Source organism: Cupressus sempervirens, chromosome 5 (assembly GCF_028749045.1).
Source record: "Cupressus sempervirens isolate cs-2001-9-10 chromosome 5, ASM2874904v1, whole genome shotgun sequence".
NCBI lineage: Eukaryota > Viridiplantae > Streptophyta > Pinopsida > Cupressales > Cupressaceae > Cupressus > Cupressus sempervirens.
In genome coordinates, this window is record NC_143122.1 from 710669481 (window position 1) to 710689096 (window position 19616).

At 36.1% G+C, this 19616-nt stretch overlaps 1 protein-coding gene across 3 annotated transcripts; it reads right to left on the reverse strand.

The window, feature by feature from the left end:
- Positions 1-4476: 4476 nt before the first annotated feature.
- LOC149557967 (catalase-3-like) lies at positions 4477-16122 on the reverse strand. Of its 3 annotated transcripts, none has more exons than XM_089832410.1 (10): positions 15834-16122; positions 15462-15580; positions 14401-14738; positions 14001-14183; positions 6594-6863; positions 6164-6427; positions 5771-5860; positions 5386-5453; positions 4949-5042; positions 4477-4781 (listed from the first exon to the last, which is right to left on the reverse strand). In XM_089832410.1, the coding sequence occupies exons 1-10, from the start codon at positions 15857-15859 to the stop codon at positions 4722-4724; spliced, it is 1512 nt and encodes a 503-aa protein (XP_089688536.1). In that variant the 5' UTR covers positions 15860-16122; the 3' UTR covers positions 4477-4721. The 3 variants fall into 3 exon arrangements, with proteins under 3 accessions (XP_089688536.1, XP_089688535.1, XP_089688537.1); XM_089832409.1 differs by having other exon boundaries at positions 15679-16072; XM_089832411.1 differs by having other exon boundaries at positions 15674-15903.
- Positions 16123-19616: the final 3494 nt, after the last annotated feature.

A 19616-nucleotide genomic window follows, 5' to 3' on the forward strand; every position in this document is an offset into this window, starting at 1 on the left:
CTTCATTAATTGATCACCTATTTAGATTTAGTCTTCTCTTCCTGGTCATGTTCTATACTGCGGAGGTTCTTCAGATTAGCAGTTTGGCAGTGTTTGCAACTTCATTCTTCAATGGTGTTCTTCATGATCATCCTTTTGTTCCTATCTTCTAGAATATTCTTTCTATCTTTTTTTGGAGTAGGGTTCTTGAGTACCTTATCAGGCCTTGTTGCTAGAATTCAAATTTACTTATAGTAGTAGTTTCTAGATTTTTAGCTACTCCCTAAGTTTATCTTAAGGGGGGTGTTAGAGTAATAAAGTGTTTTATTATTAATTAAATCATATTTGATTTAATTATTAAGTCACTTATTATTTCTAGTTTACTTAAGCTAAACTTTGGGCATAGAATAATTAATTCTTTTATTAATTACTATCATGCAACCTAAGTTAGTTACCTATTAAGGTTTTGATCTCTTTTATAAGGATGATCTCTCTTTGTAAAAATTTATTCACTTTTGATAATAGCAATTTCTCTTTTTGCTCATCAAGAATGTCTCATCTATGGATTTGGCAATTCCAACCTTCATAGCTTTTGCTTCTCCATTTCTGTGATAGGTGTTTGCATTTAGGTGATTCTTGGGAGCTAGGTGGGTTGATCATCGTCAACTTCAACAGAAACAACCTAGTAAAAGTAAAATTACAACCCTCAAAGTATTTTATGTACCCTCCTCTAAAAGACACTAACAACAAAAATCATTGAATTTCCCCTCTCCACTCTAATATGTTACCATGACAACACCATTACATGCTCAATGGTTAGTAATTTTGAAGTCTTCTTACAATGATCATTCAATTCCCATGTATAGGTAGAGAAATTCAAAATTCTAAACTTGATCTTTCTTTGACCCATATGGATTCCCTACATAAATTTATGTTGTGCCCTTCAATAGTTTATCTCATATTAATAACTATGATAATAAATTGAGAGATCCATCTTCCTCTATATATAAATGTTGATGTACTTAATTTTTATTATTAAAGTGGGTAACAATGAGATGGAAAGGTTCTATTTTAAAAAAAATCTTAATCTTGTGTTCTTTGATAAATGACCTTTAGTCATAATGATTTCACTATGTTTTCTTTGTGTCCGAGATGATTTTATATTATTTTTATCTTTTAGAATATTCCTAACTAAGATGGAACTTAAGTCTAGAAAATGACACCAAATAAATAAGATTTTTTTTTTTTGCCACATATTCATGTTTTATGCTTCTTGTTTATTCATTAATTATTTTATGTGATTTTTGGACAAATAGGACGAGTATTTTATGACTATCAAAGACAAATAAGCTACTATCCTATAATCCTAAATTTTTGAAAAAAGATGGTTTCACCAAATATTTTAAACATTTATTGTTGAAAATGATTGCATTTCATGATTTTCGTTATCATGATAGTAGAACTTAACATTGTTATGTAAATGGATGTTAGATATAACATGCTACACCATATGTTAGATATAACATGCTACACCATATGTTAGATATAACATGCTACCCCAAATGCCATTACTTCTATTGGTGAATTGCTAAGTATACCCATACTAAGTCGAGAATTCTTTGGATAGAAGAAGAGTTGATAATTCTTTGGATAGAAAGAATCTTAAAAAGGTACATGTTTTAGGGTAGATGGTAAATCACTCCAATGATACTCTAGTTTATTGTGTTCAAGCACATATCATATTGAAACTACATTAAAGTATTGTCTTCAATTTATGTACTTCTCATTTTTGCTATCCCACGATGCTATTGTTGTATTTGACTTTAGGGTGTAATATAAAGGAAATTTAAGCCTTCATTGGGCTTATGCACTTAAACTTTGTCAGAAAACATTATCATATCTCTCATCTTATTTCACAAGTAGATCGATTTGATTGTATTTTACTATGTATTTTATGATTTTTATTAATTTAATAATATAAAGATTCTTATATTAAAACTAAGGTCTTACAAAGAATACAAATAAAGAGGTAGGTTTCTAATGACTTTGTTCTAAAAATCAAAAGATATAACCCTCCTCATCACTATAACTTATCATGACTTGATTCATTGAATGATTCTATTTATTAGTTTGACTTATTATTCAGATTTTATTTTACAATAACTTTTTGAAGATGTGCCTTTTATCCTCTATTTTTTTATGAGTGTATTATTTTCTAGGGTCAAGGAAGCTGAAGCCTTTCGACATGCTTTGGACATTTATTTGGCACCTTCAGGCCAAAAAGTTAATGAGCACAAATCTTCCATTTACTTTTTTAAAACCCCTGATTCTATTCAGCACGGGATTGTTGGTATCCTGCAGTTTCAGATTGGGTCACTTCCTTTGACTTATCTTGGCATTTCTATTGTTGTTTCTAGGCAGCCATGTCTCTTCTGGAAAAATTTGATTACCAAGCTTCAGGATAAGGTTAATCATTGGACTCATAGATGGCTTTCTACTGCTGCCCGGGTTACTCTTCTTCAAGCTGTTATCCAAGCTCTTCCTACTTATAGAAGCATGGTTCAAGCTTCTCCTATTTACTTTCTCAAGGAGTTTGATGCTCTTTCTCGACAATTCCTTTGGAGTGGTAATTTGCGTAGTACTAAATAGAGCTTGATTAGTTGGGCAACTATTTGTAGGCCTAAAAAGGAGGGTGGTCTTGGTCTTTGATATGCTCTCTTGAGTAGTCAAGCTTTGGCTGCTAAACTTTATTAGCAATGGTGCTCTGGACAACATCAACTTTGGACCCGTATTATCACTCATAAATATTTTCATGGTGCTGATCCTTGCTCTGTTTCTACACTTCCTCTTGAAGGTCGTGGCTCAATGGTTTGGCATACTTTGAAGATAGGTGTGGTGTTAGTCAAGAGGGGTCTATTCTGGATATGTAAAGGTGGTTCTCAGACTTTATTTTGGTCTGATGCTTGGGATGGATTCCCTTCCATTTTATCCATGTACCCTCATCTTCAGTCTCTTTGTGACTCTTTTCATGCCGCTGGATGGGATAAAGTGGCTCATTACAAGACTCCTTTTCAATTGGGACTTGTTGTTGGTTATAGATGGAAGCATTCTTCTGATTGGCCTCTTGGAGGTACAGATGTGGATTGTCAGGAGCTTTCTCAGATTCTAGCCTCTAGAGAGTGTTCCTCTTTGCTAGGTCCTGATGTTTTGGCTTGGGGACGTACCTTGTTTGGTAAATATCATGTCTCTGCTGGGTATTAGGAGATAACTAGACAATTATTTGGGGATGCTGAGGTCCCTTGGTGGAAGCATGTTTGGAATAAAGTTTCTTGGTCCAAGTGCAATTTTTTCATGTGGCTAGTGGCTTACAACCGTTGTCTTACATGAGATAATCTTTGTAAACGTGGATTTCAGGTTCCCTCTTATTGTGTTTTGTGTGGTAATGGGGAGGAGTCTGTCTCCCATCTTTTCTTCCATTGCTCCTATTCTATTCAGCTATGGCACCTTTGGTGGAGTGCTTGGGGTTACTCTTGTAGGCATGCTTCCTCTTTGCCTGAGTTCTGGGCCCGCTTGGGAAGTGCTCCCTCTAAGTCTTCTCCTCTCTATGCTGCTTGGATTTCTGACCCTTCATTCATGCTTTGGCATATCTGGTTGGAGAGGAATTGTCAAATATTCCAAGATGTTCGGCTAGATGTTTGCATCTTTGGTGGAAGATCTCACATTCTCTTCAGGAAACTATTCATGTGAAGTATGAGCTAGATGGGGTTATGGATCCGGTTGATCTTGCTATATGCAATCGCCTCAATTTTCATCTTCAAGATGGGGCTATAGCTCAAAGGTTTCCTTCTATGTCCAGGTAGCTTCAACATCAGAGGAAGGGTTAGGTAAATCGGGATGGGCTTTGGACTCCTCCTCCCTATGGAGTTCTAAAAATTAACATTGATGGTTCTTCTCGAGGGAATCCAAGCCCTGCTGGTATTGGGAGAGTGGCTTGCTGTAGTTCTGGTGATGTTAAATTCTTTTTCTCAGTTCATAAGGGTGATTTCACTAACAATCTCATGGAAGCTTAGGCTATTTTATATGCTGTGGAACAGTGTTGCTTGCGGGGATGGCATAAGATTATCTGTGAGTCTGAATCCCAGGTGGTGGTGAACTTGCTTTCTTCGCAGGAGCTTGACAATGTTAGTTGGCAGCTGGCCACTGTTGTTAATCATATTATTCTCTTCTCTACCTTTTTTCAATTCATTAGGTTCACATATATTCCTCATGAATGGAACAGAGCTGCTGATTGTTTAGCCAAATGGACTTCTAGTCATGATCCGGGTTGGAATATTACGGATAGGAGGCAACTTTCCTTTGAGATGGTGCAAGAATTTGATGATCTTGTTGCTCACGATTGAGCTCCTTGTTGAGCTCTCCTTGTTGTATTCCTTTCTTTCTTAATAAATTTTTACCCCTCTTTTTCCAAAAAATAAATACAACCATTATTCATTGAAAGAAAAACCAAAAACAAGTCATTTAGATAATTATACTTCAAATAATTTCATGCATACAATGTGAAGATCACAATAGAAGACGCAAAATTCTAATTGACAGTGTTTTACAGGAGGAAAGTTACCAAGACAAACTAGATGCACCACTTATTTATGAAACAAATTTCAAGCCTCTCGGTCAGTCTGAGACCGAAGCGTAACGAGATCTACACGTTTTCTCTATGTTGCAAGTGAATAGGCGAGCGCTATTCACATAGAAGCTTTTCTCGCAAGACGTTTAGCCAATGTATTTCCCAAGTCTCTGTCACACTGCAAAATAAAAATCAGTAATCAATATACCTGTGTTTGTTACGAGGCCTTGTAGTCGCTATGTAGCTTGCGATTGCATCCATGTGATGCACATAATCCGCCTCCTTTACAAGGGGTAATCAACAAATAGATTATAATAAAATAAAGGCTTAACCAACTATTTATACCTGTGACCAATAAGATATCCATACACTCCTGATCTCATCGGTTACTCTCACATCAGACAAGGCATCAGCAAAACGTTGGATAAATCTTTCCTGTCTGCGAAAACGAAGAAAACCACTTCTATGTTAGATGTAGATATCACTTCCAATAAATGATTTGTAATTCATGTCATTTACTCATACCCACAAATTTGCAGGTTGTATATCCCCTTTGTTACAATGTATTTGGCTATAGAAAGGTTGAGGAATAGATATATCATATTTAGGGCAACATATAACATCAAATTATAATGGGTGTAGTATCCTTGATTTTATTTGGAAGCTGCAATTCATGTAAACTAGAAGGAAGCTTTCTAGTCTGTGTTAAAAAATATTATGAGACTTGGAACTGCTGAAAGATATTTCTGCAATGAATGGAGAGACACAAATGTCTTATGTACCTGTCACGAGGCCATGATCGATATCGTTCACCGGGCTGCTTGAAGTTATTCTCTTTTGGGATGACTCTCTGGTAACAAGTTTAGGCCTTTGTCAGTTCAAGGAGTGATCTTGGGAGGAATTGCTCATATACTAGAATTTTGTGCCTTTTAACATAAATTAGCACTTCAATTATATCATAGGATCTTTTGGGCCACCCTTAGATATCACACACTAAAGAAAAAATTAAACTTTGAAAAAAGAAAATCAACTTAGCCTATTTTACACTTTTAGCCTAGGAATCAAGCCTTAGTATGTGATGTTTAAGCCATCTGAACCTTTTCTTTTCCACTTTCATTATCCAATTTCATAGTGTGACAGTAAAATCAATAAAATTAGATATCACACCTTTTCCCTTGCACCACTGACAGGATTTCGTGGAAGGGGTGCCCTCTCTGAGTGTTGAACTCCATCAAAACGTGAAGGAAAATAATTCACCTACTCTCAATGGATTAGAGGATCATAGGTTAGCATGCTAGTGAAGAATATCTATTATTAATTAAATTGAAATTTGAAATTAAGATTATTATTTATGGTCAGAAAATGTAATGCTTTAAAATAAAGTTCGATATATTAAGAAAAAGCCTAAAACATATAACAATTCCTGTCTCAAACTTAAAAAACTTCCACCATATATCAGAAATTTAATATTTCCATCTATGACCAAAAGAAACTAGATGTTGGTTGTTAATCAAAAGGCTAAACCAGATCTCTAATAACATTACAACTGAGAATACATACCTCCTCTTCTCTATGCATGAAATTCATGAAACCATCATGATGATTGTTGTGATGTGAGCACTTGGGTGCATTAACAGGGAGTAGCAAATAATTGGGGCCAAGCCTGTGTCTCTGTGTGTCAGAGTATGAGAAAACACGAGTCTGAAACATTTTGTCATCTGTATAATAGATACCAGGTACAATTACTCCAGGGCAGAATGCCAACTGCTCATTCTCGTTAAAGAAGTTATCAATATTTTTGTTCAAGACCATTCTTCCAACCGGCTGCAAAAAGGATAAACAAATGTGATAATTAGTTTTTCAACTAAGGATCTGAATTGGAAATACAGAAGGAACACTTGGACTAGCTCAGGGATTAATTGCTGATGCAAAATAATTTACATTGTATATCTGAGATTTTGGAAATCAAAAGATTGGCTCCAATACCCACCTGCAAAGGAAATAGATCTTCTGGCCAGGTTTTTGTGTCATCAAGAGGATCGAAATCAAACTTATGTTCATCAGATGGATCCATAGTCTGAATATATAGCTTCCATTCAGGGTAGTTTCCAGAAGCTATAGCATCGTATAAATCTTTGGTAGCATGACTATGGTTAGTACCTCCCACAACCACAGCCTCCTCATCAAGTAAAAATTTGAGTCCACAAGTAGGTTTCCAATGAAACTTGCAATATGTTTCTTTCCCATCTCTATTAATCAACTGAGAAGATGAACACAAATTCAGTTCTTTGAACTATTAGTATAATGTCTTCGATCACTACATTTACAACATTGAGAAAAAACATATTGTTTTACCAATAAGAAGATGCAAGAACATTACAAAAGTAAAATAATAAATTGATCAAATAATTCCATGAGTGATGCAGGGGCATCACAAGATTCTAGACATTTCACAGATTAGAGATAATACATGCATGATAAATGTTTATTTATAAATGTTTTTACAAGATGGATGTAATCGGTCATGTTGAGTTGGTTAAAGTAAGGGAAGTTAGAAATAAGTTATGAGAATTAGTTGTCGGGTAGCTTTGAGGAAAAGTCTTTTTATCTCTGCAATGTAATGGAGAATGGGGAGGAGAGTAGAATAGCGTAGAAGAAGAGTGGAGAATTGGTAGAGGAAGAAACAATGTGATGGAAACAAATAATAAAAGAGCAATTGAATTTTCCATTCTATATACTCGGTTCTTCACTTTCCATTCGTAATTCCCTGTTCTTAAATTCACGATTTATTATGTGAATGCAAATTGGTTGTTGGTGAGTTGGATTAGTAATTTGACATTGTTGATATTCTCATCATTGAGATAACAAAAGACTATGAATTTCTGTTATACAATGAATTATGTTTGATTTCTTGAAGGAGATATTTGACTTTGATAGTAGATTGGACTCATTCACCCTCTTGTTGTGCGCTCCGCATCGGATTGGTATCAGAGCATAGCAGAAGGTCTGGGAAGAAGATCTAGGATTTGGCAGGTTGAAGGTCCCTTGTTGATGCTTGGAGTTGAACTATCCTCTGAGAGTGTTCCAAGGTGGTGGCTGGATACCTAATGAACCCTAGATTGGTTTGAGAAGATGGTTTTGACGAGGAGTGAAAGAGAAATGATTAAGGCATTGAAGGAGTACTTGTATGGTGATAAAAAAAAGAGAGAAGAAAGAGAAAAAAAGAAGGAAGAGGAAGCTAAGAAGAAAGAAGAAGAAAGGTACAAGAATCTTAGAGAAGAGTTAGATAAGAGTATTGCAAAGTGGGAGAGGATAGCATTGCTTTTGGAGCAAGCAGCAAATGAAGATGAAGCTGTTGATGAAGACAAGGATCAAGAAGTGGTACACATTCCATTGGAAGGGCATGGACAGCAGATGAATGCTGGTGTAGAGAATGGGAGTGAACAACAGGAGGTTGTTGTTGAACCTTGTGAGGAAAAGGTTCTTGCAGATAAAGGAGAGTTGGTGACAGGTATGGTTGAAGGAATGATTTTCCCGGATGATGGAAATGTTGATACAAATGATCAAGAAGACAAGGACATAGTACGAGAGATACTTGCTGAGGAGAAGACTATTGATGTAACGGATGAAGTATTCAATAATCACTATGATGCTCTAAGGATATACAAATAGGAAGATGATCAGATTATGGATCAAATTGGTACGATGAGTTGGTATTTTTATGCAGGTGATATGAGGCTGTCAAATGTATTTGTTCCAGAATTCAACAAAGATACCATGAAGGGTATTCCTTATAAAGTTTGGAATCGGCATGTTGTGGGGAGCGACATAAATCCAGTCTTTCTTATGGTGACAACATTACCTATATACAATTGGAGAACTCAGAAGAAGATCACAGCAATTCAACGGGACTTGAATTTTTCTGGCCCCAGGAGTATGATGCAGGGGCATCACAAGATTCTAGACATTTCACAGATTAGAGATAATACATGCATGATAAATATTTATTTATAAATGTTTTTACAAGATGGATGTAATCGGTCATGTTGAGTTGGTTAAAGTAAGGGAAGTTAGAAATAAGTTATGAGAATTAGTTGTCGGGTAGTTTTGAGGAAAAGTCTTTTTATCTCTGCAATGTAATGGAGAATGGGGAGGAGAGTAGAATAGCGTAGAAGAAGAGTGGAGAATCGGTAGAGGAAGAAACAGTGTGATGGAAACAAATAATAAAGAGCAATTGAATTTTCCATTCTATATACTCGGTTCTTCACTTTCCATTCGTAATTCCCTGTTCTTAAATTCCTGATTTATTATGTGAATGCAAATTGGTTGTTGGTGAGTTGGATTAGTAATTTGACATTGTTGATATTCTCATCATTGAGATATCAGAAGACTATGAATTTCTGTTATACAATGAATTATGTTTGATTTCTTGAAGGAGATATTTGACTTTGATATTAGATTGGACTCATTCACCCTTTTGTTGTGCGCTCCACATCAATGAGCAATTGATAAATAGGCTCAGTGAATACAAGGTGATATGAGAAGTGGCCAGTGGAGTAACACAATTATTTATTACAATATTTCATTCAGAACAAGAACTTGGTTTGCAGAAAGAACAACCACAAATTGAAAGATAACGTCTGAAGGATAGGGGGTTGTCCTGTTTGAAAGATGGCTTTCATGATGATATAATGAAGAATTAGCTACTGCGATATAAAGAACATTTAGCTAGTATATTATAATCGAGGTTGCCGTTTATACTCTTGGAGGCAATTTCATGGTTATTCATGTATATCCAATTCAGAACCTCAAAATTGGATGGCACCAAGCGAAGGATTAAAAGTTAAGCTGTCCTGTTTGAAAGATGGATTTCATCAGGCCCTAAAGAGGTATTAGCCAGTTATCCTGATCAAGGTTACCTTCTAACCTACCGTAGGTTATCTCATATGGGGTTCATGTATATCATATACACATGGGTTTTATATTGTTATCAATGATTGGAGCTCCTCTCATAACTGCGGCACTTATGCATTTTGGGGATCAGCTGCAAATGAAGAGCATAAATGTGGAAAAAATGAATTCTACAGTTAATTTGATATTGATACATGCAATCTTGGCAGAACTGATATCCCCAATCAGCATACTATCAGAATGTAAATTTCGTTTCATTATGCTTATACCTAAAGTGCATTACAACATGAAATAACACCAATTAGCATGTTTAATTGAGTAATAATAAAATACCTTTTTCAATGCACAGCCTCAAATTGACAATGGTGCACGAGCACCCAGGTGCATCTACAATCAGCACCACCTAAAAAGATTTCAGATTTCTTTAGTTTCAGTTTTGTTTGATTGGTTATGGTTCGGCATCTCTCCACTTTGCAAAAGCATGACTCTAAATGTGGAGTGTGAGATGGAAAGTTCAAATGTTTGAGTCACAACTTTGTCAGATTGTAAGTATCATCTCATGAATGCAATTGGCTAATGAAAAGACAATCTCCACAATCATTGCCAACATCCTTCCTACTCGATTACAAGATTTTGGTGATTTCAAGAAAATGGATTCTGATTCAACAACTTTTATAATTATGCTCCCTATCTGTGCCAAATTGGAGCTTTGGAACGAGGCTGCATGGACATCTATCAAATTATATGTTGCAGTTATGATCACATTAGTAGGCATATATTCAAAATATAGAAGCATAGACAGATGAGTGAATTGTTTGACATAATAGAGTATGGCACAAAATGTTCTTCAAGAGGTTCTCAAAACTTTCAATTGGCACGTGTCAGGCCAAATTACATAACCTTCGCAAATATTCTTCCTATCCATGGGAGCTTGTAACAACAGAGCAGGTTTGTTTAACAAAATGTATCTTAAATTTCATGTCTATGTAAGATTTCTCAGGGAGGCTTTAGACAAGTTCAAACTGAATGACCACACTCTACATCATGGGGCTCTTGTAGATCCATCCAAGCCCAATGTTTTGCCTGATGAGAAAAGGTATAATGAATTGTGTCTTTCTAAGAAAATGCTGCTCCATTTCAATTCGTATTCATGTGCCACATGGGTCATTTTGGGTTCAGAAAATGAGCAAGGTCCAAAATTCTTTCATCTGACGCAATTGATAGATGTTAGAGCCTCATGAGCGATAAAAACAGACCTTTAAGGAATGCAAAGACGGATGGAATCATGGCAAGCATGGATAGTGGAATAAAACACAAGGAATAGAGGTGGATCAATGTCCATGTGAAGAATATTAAAGGGCACCTGTTATAAGGAGTGAAAGTTAATTAAAATGCTTTCTAAATCACTAAGGAATGTCCTTTTCCTAACTTCAGGTCTCTAATAACATGCCCTCATGTGAAGAGAGACATTGAGTGGGTGCAGCCGAAATGGAAAGGGCAGTAGAATGAGAGGCATTATAATTGATTCAGCTTCCATGACAACAACATCCATCAAACTTGGAAATGAAGTACCACAATTACAGCATATGCAAGAGGAGACTTAAGATTATTAAGTGTCATCAGCAGTGAAATGAATTTATGGCAGAGCATGAATATAAGAAGGGGCAATAGTGAGAATACTGGAGGATGAGAAGTCGTGGGAGTGGAACAACTCAAGAGAGAATAATTGGGGGGTATTATGGGACAATGACCATTGGCAGGCAAAAAAAAGTAAATATTGTGTTTCAGATTAGATGTAATGGAATAAAATTGTTGCAGATCAAATAATCTCTGTTGGGTGTTGTAATTTAAGTTTTGGAAATTTGTAGTTGAAGGGGAGGTTATACCCTCTTGCATCAATTGGTATCAGAGCCACTAGCTCTGACTTCTGAGTATGTGGACCAAATTCCGACTCTAAGACAGTCTACACTTGAGGAGTGAAGCAGCACTGGGAAGCTCAAAAGAATCGTTATGGGTGTGAGAAGTTCTGATCGATTGAGGGTTTGGAGCCGTCAAGAAAAGTCAATGCGCAATGAGAGATTGCAGCAGTTGAGATGATGAGTCAGGGGAGGAGGACAAGATGGGTTGAGAGGAGGTCTGTGTTGAATGCATTTGTGGAATGAAATTGGGATAAGAATTATGGGATGTGGATATTCCTGTTGAAGATAAGACAGTTACAGTCTGAAGACGAAAGATGTGAGAGAAGCCCACACACATGAAGAGGACAGAAGGGAGGGAATGGTCATGAAAGACTATCTGTTTGTGGATGAATGGCTTCGGAAGGATGTGAATGTAGTAGATAAGCATGTGACGAATATAGTGGAAAAGGAAGCTTTGTGGAGACAATTGTCTGCAATGGAGCACTAGCGGATGGAAAAGCTTGAAGATTGAAGGTGGATTAGACAGTGAAGGAGGCATATTTATGAAGGTTGTTGATGATAAAGATGAAAACAAAGAGCATTCTGGGACAGTGAAAGAGACAAATGTAATATCTAAAAATGTTGATTTCAGTTTTCCTTTACCTACATGATTGAAAATAAGAGAGAATGCAATTGCAAATTTGCATATGAGCATTGAGTGTTTGTTGTAGAGAATGCTGAGGATGCTGCGGGAGATTGGTGGAGGTGGTGGGTTTGTGTTGGAGTGAAATTCATGATGGAGAAAAAGAGTGGAGAGTTTCTTTGGTGAAGGAGGTCAGTTAGTGGTGGGTTGAATCTCACTAAGGAGAAGTGAAGAAGAATACAGTGGAGGAGGGTGGCACATAGTGGATGTACACTCACAAGAGGAGAGAAGAGTGGTGATTAGGACTATGGGTGGAGGATGACAGCTATTCTGGTGAAATGTTCAAAGAGAAGAAAACCGAAGAAATTTTGCCTCCTTGACACAGTGATGGAGTTCACTGTAGGTTGCCAGCAACCTGTAAGGTTAGTTCCACCACCTAACTCCACTGTTTGAGCCTACGGTTATAAGTTTTCTTACCCAGCATGTCAGGTGAAGGAGCACCCAGGTGGATCTAGAATCAGCACCACCAAAAAAATATTTCAGATTTCTTTATTTAAGTTTTTGTTTGATTGGTTATGGTTTGGCATCTCTCAACCTTACAAAAGCTTGACTCTAAATGTGGAGGCTGAAAAGGAAAGTTTAAATGTTTGAGTCATGACTTTGTCAGATTGTAATCATTGTCTCATGAATGCAATTTGCTGATGAAAAACCAATCTCCATAACCATTGCCAACATCCTCCCTTCTTGATTACAAGCTTTTGATGATTTCAGGAAAATGAATTTGGATTCAACAACCTTTATAAGTATGCTCCCTACATGCGCCGACTTGGGGCTTTCTAGCAGAGCATGGACATCTGCCAAAGTAGATGTTGCAGTTATGATCCCATTAGTAGGCATATATTCAAAATATGGAAGTATATACGGATGTGTGAATTGTTTGACAGAATACAGTATGGGCACAAAATGGACTTGTTGAAGAGGTTCTTGAAACTTTCAATTGTTAGGTGTAAAACAAAATTACAGAACTTTTGCAAATATTCTTCCTATTCATGGGAGCTCGTAAGAACAGAGCTGTAAAGAGTGAACAGACAAACGAAATTGTGGCAAGCATGGCTAGTGGAATAAAGCTCAAGGAACAGAGGTGCATCAAAGTCTATGTTGGAAGACTATGGAAGGGTGTCCATTACGAGGATTGGAAGTTAATTAAAATTCTTTGTAAATCAGTAAAGAAAGAATTCCTTTTCCTAGCTTCAAGTCTCTAATAACATGCCCTCGTGCAAAGAGAAGCATTGAGTGGGTGAAACTGAAATGGCAAGGGCAGTTAGCTGAGAAATGTTATAATTGATTTGCTTCCATGATAAAGATATCCATCAAACATAGAAATGAAGTACCACAATCGCAGCATACGCTAGAGGAGACTTAACAATATGAAGAGTCATCAGCAGTGAAATGAAATGATGACAGAACATGGATATACAAAGAGGTATAAGTGAGAATAGTGGAGGGTGGGAAGTTGTGGGAGAGAAATGACTCAAGCAAGAAGAATTGTGGGGGCATTATGGGAGAATGACCATTGGCAGGCCAACAAATGTAAATATTGTGTTGCAGATTAGATTTAATGAAATAAAATTGTTGCAGATCAAAGAGTCCCTATTGTGTGTTGGGATTTGAGTTATGTAAATTTACAGTTGGAGGGAAGATTACCCTCTTGCATCAGACAATGAAAAAATAATATATAGAAGTGCTTCTGCTTGAAATCACGTGGACAGTTTAGCATCAATTATTTGAATCACAGTATAGGATCTAGCACTAATAGTGGAAATCAAAATATTAATGCAAGTAGTTGGCGACATCATAAAACAAAATCTTCAACAAGAGATATTGTTTAATTAATCTATTAGCTTTCAAGGTAAGAAAGAAAAGTAGTAAGCAAAGATTGCCTTACCTTGAAAGTGTGAACTCCAAAGCCTTCAATATGCCTGAAATCTGATGGAATTCCCCAGTCATCAAACAAAAATGTAAACATATGAAGACTTTCAGGAACATGGGAAAAGAAATCCATGATACGCCATGGCTCCTGAATATGAGTCTTTGGGTTGGGCTTGAGAGCATGAATGACATCAGGAAACTGCATATTCAACCATTCAAATTACAAACATAAACCAAACAACTAGACAAATACAAAATATATAATTTAAGCCAATATGTTTGCACAACTTAGTTGATCCAAATACCAAATTTCTCCAATATCAAATTTGTAAGTTCTACAATACCTAAGAAACTTTAAAGAAATAACGGAGCTGCAGAGAAGTCTGATCTCTATAACATGGACTGAAAGTAAATACCTTCATTCCATCACGAATAAAGAAGACAGGAATGTTGTTCCCAACAAGATCAAAGTTTCCTTCTCTTGTATAAAACTTGACAGCAAAACCCCTTGGATCTCTCAATGTCTCTGGACTCCCTCGTTCATGTATGACAGTAGAGAAGCGCACAATAAGAGGTGTCTGAACTCCAGGTGCCCTTAAAAAATCAGCACAAGTCAGGTGTGAAACATCATATGTCACCTCGAAAAACCCCTTGGCAGATACTCCTCTTGCATGAACAACTCTCTCAGGAATCCTCTCTCTGTCAAATTGAGCAAGCTTCTCTACCAAATGATAGTCCTCCAGCAACACCGGTCCTACAGTGATCTCAATGATCAGTTCAAGTCAGCAAAGGGAGCAGTGATAATGGGAATAAACTTTAATATCTGAATAGCCGTCTAATCTCTTTTAAATTTTGATGGACTTTAGAGACCTCAGAACCTTATTTGATCATGACTTTTATTAAATACTGTGAAAGAGATTTTCATTCTCCATACCTCTGATCTAACATCTTACTCTTACCAATTAAAATCATTATTAATGTGAATTAAAATTTTGAATCAAATTTTAAATACTACTTATTTGCTTCTTGGGTAGTCCTGCAAGGGGCTACTGCAAAGTTCATTTGCAGGAGCTGCTTAGAAAACCTGTTAGATTCCAGAATATGAAGTGGTGAACAGAAGATTTTCGCCACATTATTTTTAAAATACAATAATATCTTTGAAAAAAAAATGATTGAGGTTGAATTCATGTTAAGCTTCCGTTTGGAAAGGTAATCCATGGATAACTCTAGGAGGTGCGGCAATCTTTCAGCCCTCCTTTACCAGGCTCCTTTCAAAATCTCCCTCCCGGGCAGGGAAGTTCTACAAGTTTAGGCAAAGATTCTGATATTTTACTAATTTCCAATTTTACCGATTGCTTAAAACCAAGTTGAACAAAAATCACAGCAACTCCAAAACAAAGTCTATTACCTCGATACAACAATTGATAGAAAATCGATTACATCAACATAAATTTTAACTGATCAAACGTCAGGGTACCTCGATCTCCTACTGTAAGGGAAGAGTTATTATTCCAAACAGGTGCTCCCTGGTTGGTTGTCCAGAAGGATGCATTGTGAGCACTGGATGGCCTATGTCTGTATGGATCCATTTTAGCCCTGCAATCACAACATACAAATTAGAATTAAAAAGAAAATTAAACACCCCTGTTCAGATTTATTCATAACAAGATTTTGAGTCTTGAGACTTACAGAACCTAATTAGACTGTTCCAAAGCTGCTTTAGATAAAATAGATTGCCCTCTCTGAAATCACCCAGGAGAAGGCCCAAATGGATCGACTTAAAGGTATGTTCAGAAAAGCATGACAGGTGGTGATAATTGAGAATACTGAGAAATGGATAAGGTCTTACTCGTTGAAAGCGGTGCAGATTGTCATTTTGTGAAGATGAGGATGGACGTGTTGCGCTTGCAGAGAAGTATGTATTTGAGCTGTTTGGCGGGTTTTTAAACATAAAAAGCCGTTGCACTTGCTCTTAATCCAATAACTCTATCAGTGGCCAGGACTTGGATTAAGAAGTACACGTACTTACTACGTTGAAAGAATACAAGATAGCACAATATGAATTCTATGAATATTTCAAAGCAATCAGATGCCATCTAAAGTAACTTTACAGTTATATGCGTTATATACTGCTTCACGAAAATATTGTTGAGTTCAGGTGGGATATATATAGAGAGAGAGAGTAGAAATAGGGCTTTGATTCTTATATGATTATAGTTCAGAGATACTCTTAATATTGGTGTATATAGGGTTATGAATTGTCAATTTGTGGCTATCTTAATCTTTAATTAAGTCATGTTATCATTATTATATTATTATTTAGGTAGGTCGGTCAGCCTAGGTGTTATGTAGGGTTGTGTCTATTCAACTTAAGCATAATAGGTATATATAGGAGGTTGTGAGTCTTATTCCAAGATCATATTGTGAAGTGTGTTATCATTGGAGATATTTGGAGGTTGCCCCCTCGAAGTGGCCTATTACTCTCAGCTATTATCAAGTATGTATATAATATTTCATATTATTTCTTCCATTGTGCAAGTTATTTCATTCCAAGTGGTATTAGAGCATGATCTTGGCACCATAGAGGCAAGATTTTTTCTTAACATTGGGGCGATTTTGGTAAGAGCATAATTTTTAGATTTTAGTTTTCAAAGATTTTTAAAGGTTTTTGAAGAAGTATATTAAAGAAACTATAGTCCAAAATTCAGAGGAATTTGAGCAAATTATTGCAGAATTACGATTTCTACACAATTTATTGAGATCTACATATCTCTCACATCTTGCCGAATTGGAGTATAACTTGTATTGGATTTTTGAATACATAGTAGAGGAGCCTACATTTCAAAGCTTGGAGAAATTGAAGCAAAAAGAAGCAAGTTATTACAAAATTAGGAAAATTTGCTTTCAAGGCAACAAATTTGCCATTTAAAAAATTTTTCCCTAAGGGTATCTTGGCCCTAGTAAGTTACAATGAAAAATAAATAAAAAAATTAGAGAATTTATATTTCATTTGTGTGATTTATTTCAAAAATATTGGTTTCCATTGTGATAGGGCCTCCAACCAGAGGCAAAAAGAATGCTACCACACCAAAGAAATCTTCTAATCAAGATTGGGAAATAATAGAGGATAGTAATCAGAATGAGGAAATAAGTAAGTACAAGGAAGAGGTAAGAGGGATATGTGTGACTTACAAGGAGATATATCAGATGTACGAAGCATGTTAAGCACCTATAAGAATGAAACAAAGGAGCTGTCAAGCAATTAAGGTGAAACCTTCAAGTTGACTAATAATGACACAAATTTTAATACTCCTATGTGATCTAGGAATTTTTTTTCCAAAGGTGGATATGTGCAAATTCAATGACAATTATCCTCTAAAATAGATAAATCAAATGGAGAATTTTTTGAGGTACATCAAACCCCATATGGAAAAAAGGTCATGATGGCTTCCTTATATCTAGAACTAGACCAATTCATTTGGTATTGTTGGCTTTGTACTCATAGAAGGAACATGGGTCTCATTTTATCATGGTCAATTTTTATAGAAGAACTACAAGCACAATATAGCAATAGTGTGATAGAAAACTTCTTTAGCCAACTTGCTAAGCTTCAACAAAAAAGATCAGTTAAGGATTATATTCAAAAATTCCAAAATCTATCCTTAAGAGTGGATACAATTTTAGAGGAGAACTTGAATGATTTATTCTTGGGTGGTCACAATGATCACATTCAACACGAGGTATGCTTGTTTAGTCCTAACTTAGTAAATGAGTCTTATATATTGGTACACAGGGTAGAGTAGAAGTTCTTGATTCCTAGAAAGAAAGGGGTTAATGTGACAAGAGAAAATGGTTATTCAACACGTTATCTTCCTCAACCTACTAGGTTGACTCTACAACAAATTGAGAAGAAAAGAGCAAAAGGATTGTGTTTCAATTGTGATAGCAAATATAGTCAAGGACATAAATGTAGTGAAGAGAAATTGTTCTAAATTGAAGGTCCAAGTGAGGAAGAAGAGGATGTACCCATATAAAAGGAGGATAGGGAATTAGATAATTCTCAACCAATCATTTCTTGTCATGCACTTTCTGGTTTTAGTACACCACAAACCCACAAGGTAGTGGGTTTCTTAAAGAAGTAGAAAGTAATAGAGTTGATTGACTCAGGTAGTACTCATAATTTTGTCAATAAAAATTTGGCAACACTTTTAAATTGTTTTATATATCTAGCCCCAGAGTTTTAGGTTTTGATTGCAGATGGGAGCATAATTAGTTGTTCAGGGAAGTGCCATAGCATCAAATTATCCATGGGAGATTATCAACTTGATACCCCAATGTATGTGATATTTATGGGTGCAACAGCTATTGTTTTAGGAGTATAGTGACTTACTACATTGGGAACAATTGAGATGAACTTCCAAGAACTATTCATGTGATTTCAATCACAAGGAAAGGTAGTGGAGCTAAGAGGATTGAAGGAAAAATCCCCACAGATGGTAAGCTCTCATCAAATGGAAAAGTTTCTTAAGAAAGGAGCGGATGGATTTGTGGCCTAGCTATGTTCATTAGAAGTCTCTCAATCTAATGCTCTTACTCATCTCGATTTACAAGCAATAATTGATCATCACTTAGTGATTCTTGGAGATATTCCTAAAGGACTTCCTCCTAAGAGGGATCATGACCATGCCATACAACTAGTTCTAGGGAGCCAACCACCAAACATTAGGCCTTATAGGTACCCATACATACAAAAAAATGAGATAGAAAAAAATGTTGAGGAAATGCTAGAGGCAAGAATTATCAGGCATAGCCAAAGTGCTTACTCCTCACTTGTTGTGATGGTGTGTAAGACGAATGAAACTTGGCACATGTGTCCATATTATAGAGTGCTCAATAAGTACACCATTAAAGATAAGTTTCCTATTCTAGTCATCGATGATCTTCTAGATAAATTAAATGGAGCTATGTTTTTTACCATGTTAAATCTTAGATCGAGTTATCACCGAATTTAGATTAAGGAGGAAGATATTTGCAAGATAACATTTTGAACTCATGAGGGTCATTATGAATTTTTGGTGATGTCATTTAGTCTTACCAATGCAACATCTACTTTCCAAAGTTTGATGAATTCCATTTTTAAGAAGTTCTTGAGAAAGTTTGTGTTAGTGTTTTTTGACAATATATTAATTTATAGCACGAATTGGAAAGAATATTTGTAGCATGTATCAAGCATTACAATTACTCAAAGATTATCAACTCTATGCTAAGCCATCCAAGTGTGCTTTTGGTCTTAAGGGGGTGGAGTATTTGGGACATAGTTTCACATGAATGAGTAAAGGTGGACCCTAACAAAATAAAGGCTATCATGGAATGACCCATTCCAAAAACCATTAAGAAGCTGAGGGGTTTCTTGGGATTGACAGGATACTATAGAATATTGTGAAGAATTATGGTTGTATAGCAGCAATCCTTACCACTCTATTGAAGAAAGATTCTTTTCATTGGAATGAATCTACTAATGTAGCATTTGAGAAATTGAAGAAGGCTATGTGTACAACTCTAGTGCTTGCCACTCTGGACTTCACCAAGGAATTCATTGTGGAATGTGATGCTTCTAGAAATGGGATAGAAG